The sequence below is a fragment of the Sceloporus undulatus genome, chromosome 3, assembly GCF_019175285.1.
Source record: "Sceloporus undulatus isolate JIND9_A2432 ecotype Alabama chromosome 3, SceUnd_v1.1, whole genome shotgun sequence".
Taxonomy (NCBI): Eukaryota; Metazoa; Chordata; class Lepidosauria; order Squamata; family Phrynosomatidae; genus Sceloporus; species Sceloporus undulatus.
In genome coordinates, this window is record NC_056524.1 from 236,079,434 (window position 1) to 236,083,227 (window position 3,794).

Below are 3,794 nucleotides of genomic sequence, written 5' to 3' on the forward strand. Positions count from 1 at the left end.
TCTTTTGAGAGGGCCGTCTGTGTCACTCCCACCCAGCACTGTATGCCTCCTTGCTAAGTCCCTTCCACGGAGGGCGGCTTTTGTCTTGCTAGGGCCCCCTCCTCTGAGAGGCTGAGCATCAGCAGCTGCCTTGGGCTTATTTAGGGGGGGGGGAGGGGGGGAGGGGGGGGAGTGAGCGGATTGGCAGCTTCCCCGTCCAATGGGGAGCCGGGGGCTGTTTTGCGTTGGAGGCTGCAGCTTCCCTGGCCCTTCAGTGGCAGCAGAGGAGGAGAAGGAGGAAGGAAGGCAGGAAGGAGGAGAGCCTGGTCTGCCTCAGCTCCATCCTCCTCCTGGTCCAGCACCCAGCAAGAGCCTCCCACTCCTTCCTCGCCATGGATGGAGAGCCTAGCAGGGAGGGCGGCTGGACCAGGCCAGGCGGAGGAGGGAAGCGCAGCAGCCCCAGCAGCAGAGCCAGCCAGCCTCCCGCCTCGCTTTAGCGCCCGGCTCCTCTCCGCATCCGGAGGCCGCCTCCTCTTCCTCCTCCTCCGCAGCAACAACAGCAACAGCATCCCACCCACAGCGGAGGGGGCGCCATGCCCGCGCTCCACCGACGCCTCCGAAAGTTTGCCCGCCGCCGCCGCTGCCGCGTCCCTCCCTCCTCCTCCTGCTGCTGCTCCTGGCTCCCCTTCCTGGCGCCTGGGCTGCGGAGCCGGGACTCCTCCCGGGGCCCCTCCAGGGACTGAGGCAGGCGCTCCCCCTCTTCCTCCTTCTCTCCCCGGGCCATGGGGCTTTAACTTGCGGCAAAGGAAGGAGTCTTGGCCCCTCTTTTCCTTCTTCCTCCTCCACCTCCTCCTCCTCTACCCCTCCTCCTCCTCCTCATCATCTCATTCTCTTCTTCCTCCTTCTCCTGTTTTTCTTCCTCCTTCTCTTCATCTCCTCCGCCCCCTTCTTATTTTTCCTCTCCCTCTCCTCTTCCTTTTCCTTCCCCCCTCTTCCTCTCCTTCCTCTCCCTCTTCTCTTCCTTCTCCTTTCCTCTTCTTCCTCCCGGTTCTCTTTTCCTCCTGTTCCTGTTCCTCCTCCTCCTCTTCCTCCTCTTTGCTTCCTCCTTCTCTTCTTCCTCCTCCTCTCCCTCTCCTCTTCCTTTCCCTTCCCTTCCTCTCCTTCCTCTCTCTCTTCTCTTCCTTCTCCTTTCCTCTTCTTCCTCCTCGTTCTCTTTTCCCCCTGTTCCTCTTCTTCTCCCTCCTCCTCTTTGCTTCCTCCTTCTCTTCTTCCCCCCTCCTCTTCCTTTTCCTTCCTTTCTCTTTCTCCTCCTCTTCTTCTTCCTCCTCTCCCTCTTCTCTTCCTTCTCCTTTCTCCTCTTTCTCCTCTTCATCCTCCTCCTGCTCCTCTGTTACTCACTTGGCCCCTGGACTGTGGAGCAGGAACTCCCAGGGCTCCTCCAGAAACTGAGGCAACAGCTCCCCCTCATGATGGTGATGGCTTAATTTGGGACAAAGAAGGAGCATTTGCCCCTTTCCTCTTCTTCCTCCTGCTCCGCAACTGGCATTGAGGGGCACAGGGTTGCCACTTTGTGTCTGCCACCCTGCGAAGAGAGAGCCCTTCTTTCTCCTCGGGTGGCATCTGAGGGGACTGAGGAGGTGGTGTCCTCATGCTCAGCTTCTTTGGCTCTGAAGGAAGGCTGGCCTCCTGGAGGGGCGAAGGGAGGGTGCCCTTCAATGGCCTCTGGAGCCCCAGCATGTGATGTGCAATAGTTGGCTGCCAGGCATCTGCTGGCCTCCCGCTGCCCAGTATGAAGGTTTTCCGCCGGAAGGCGCTGGTGCTCTGCTTGGGCTACGGACTCCTCCTCCTCCTCACCATGCTCAACCTGTTGGACTACAAGTGGCACAAAGGGCCCCAGCAGTGCAGTGAGCCCTTGCCTGTCCGCCGCACTCCTTACCCACAGCACCAGCTGCCTTATTATGCCTATCAGTCTCGGTCGGACACTCGGGCCCTCTATGGTCCCCCGGTGCCCCTCGCCCGCAAGCGACAGCTGGTCTACGTTTTCACCACCTGGCGTTCGGGGTCGTCCTTTTTCGGGGAACTTTTCAACCAGAACCCCGAGGTCTTCTTCCTCTACGAGCCGGTGTGGCATGTGTGGCAGAAACTGTACCCGGGTGATGCTGTTTCCTTGCAAGGGGCCGCCCGGGACATGTTGAGTTCCCTCTACCGCTGCGACCTTTCTGTCTTCCAGCTCTACAGCACGGCGGGGGCTGGGAAGAACCTCACCACCTTGGGCGTCTTTGGGGCAGCCACCAACAAGGTGATCTGCTCCTCGCCACTTTGCTCGGCCTACCGCAAGGAAGTTGTGGGCATGGTGGATGACAAGGTGTGTAAGAAGTGCCCGCCGCAGCAGCTCGGCCTCCTCCAAGAGGAATGCCTCAAGTACCACACCTTAGTCATCAAGGGAGTGAGGGTCTTTGACATTGGAGTCCTGGCCTCACTCATGCAAGACCCCTCTTTGGCTCTCAAAGTCATTCACCTGGTCCGGGACCCTCGGGCAGTGGCAAGCTCCAGGATCAAGTCCCGCCACGGGCTTATTCGTGAAAGCCTGCAGGTGGTAAGGAGCAGGGACCCCCGTATCCATCGCATGCCCTTCCTTGACGCAGGTCACAAGCTCAACAGCAAAAAAGAAGGGGGAGGGGGCTCAGACTACCATGCCTTGGGGGCCATGGAGGTGATCTGCGGGAGCATGGCAAAGACCTTGCAGACTGCCCTGCGCCCTCCAGACTGGCTGAAGGGTAATTATATGGCTGTCCGCTATGAGGATTTGGTAGTGGACCCCATCAAGACTTTGCGGCAGGTCTATGGCTTTGTCAACCTGGTGGTGAGTCCAGAGATGGAGAAGTTTGCCCTCAACATGACCAGTGGGTCTGGGTACTCCTCCAAACCCTTTGTGGTCTCTGCTAGAAATGCTAGCCAGGCTGTGAATGCCTGGAGGACAGCACTGAGCTTTCAGCAGATTAAGCAAGTGGAGGAGTATTGCCACCAGCCCATGTCCATTTTAGGCTATGAGCGAGTCAACAGTCCTGAAGAAGTCAAAGACCTTAGCAAAACCTTGCTGAGGAAGCCAAGGTTGTGAGTAAGCTATGGTGCCTTGTAAAGAAAGCCGAGAGAGAGTTGTCTGTAACTTTTCAAACAATTGTGTTTGTTTCAGAGAGAGAGAAAGAGAAATATGGCACTTTCTTAAGGACAGTTAAGGAAGATTATTTTGACCCTCCAGAGACTACTGAGGATGAGACATGTTCATGTTTTTGCATTACTGGTTAATCAGTAATTTAAACACACAGAGACTTCAGTAAGTAACTTATAAGACTTCTTTTTCCTCTCCAAAAATGCAAGGCACATAATTCAGTATGTACTGTATCCAAATCTTTGCATACATGTTGTGTTGGTGATCATGAAAGACTTGCACAATTGCCAAGGCTTTTTTTTAAACGGTGGGAGTTGGAGATTGAGGGGAATATTCCATAAGGCAAACTTCAGAAGACTGGATTTTTGTATAAAGGTTTAAATGTGATATGAATAAAGAAATTTTACAATGTTTGGGATCTCCACATATTGATTATGCTTCTCTTTAGATGTACAGGTGAATGTCACAAAGTATTGTTTGCCACCTGTTAACTTAACAACAAGGAAGCATGGATAGTATTATAAAAGTTAGAAAGTGCAATTTAACAAGGTCCTTTAACAGTTGCTGTACAGCAGAGGCTTGGTGGCAAATAGATGCTCATTTACAAAGATTTTCCAGTGAAAACGTCTGCTTGAAAACAAAATGT

At 54.6% G+C, this 3,794-nt stretch overlaps 1 protein-coding gene across 1 annotated transcript; it reads left to right on the forward strand.

Moving 5' to 3' along the window:
- Nucleotides 1–1,266: 1,266 nt before the first annotated feature.
- On the forward strand, nt 1,267–3,559 carry CHST2 (carbohydrate sulfotransferase 2). Its single transcript, XM_042456283.1, has one exon. The coding sequence runs from the start codon at nt 1,769–1,771 to the stop codon at nt 3,095–3,097; it is 1,329 nt and encodes a 442-aa protein (XP_042312217.1). The 5' UTR covers nt 1,267–1,768; the 3' UTR covers nt 3,098–3,559.
- Nucleotides 3,560–3,794: the final 235 nt, after the last annotated feature.

Bases quoted from the DNA above. Each gene is read 5' to 3' on its own strand.
- CHST2 (XM_042456283.1), top strand. From the start codon at position 1,769: ATGAAGGTTTTCCGCCGGAAGGCGCTGGTGCTCTGCTTGGGCTACGGA.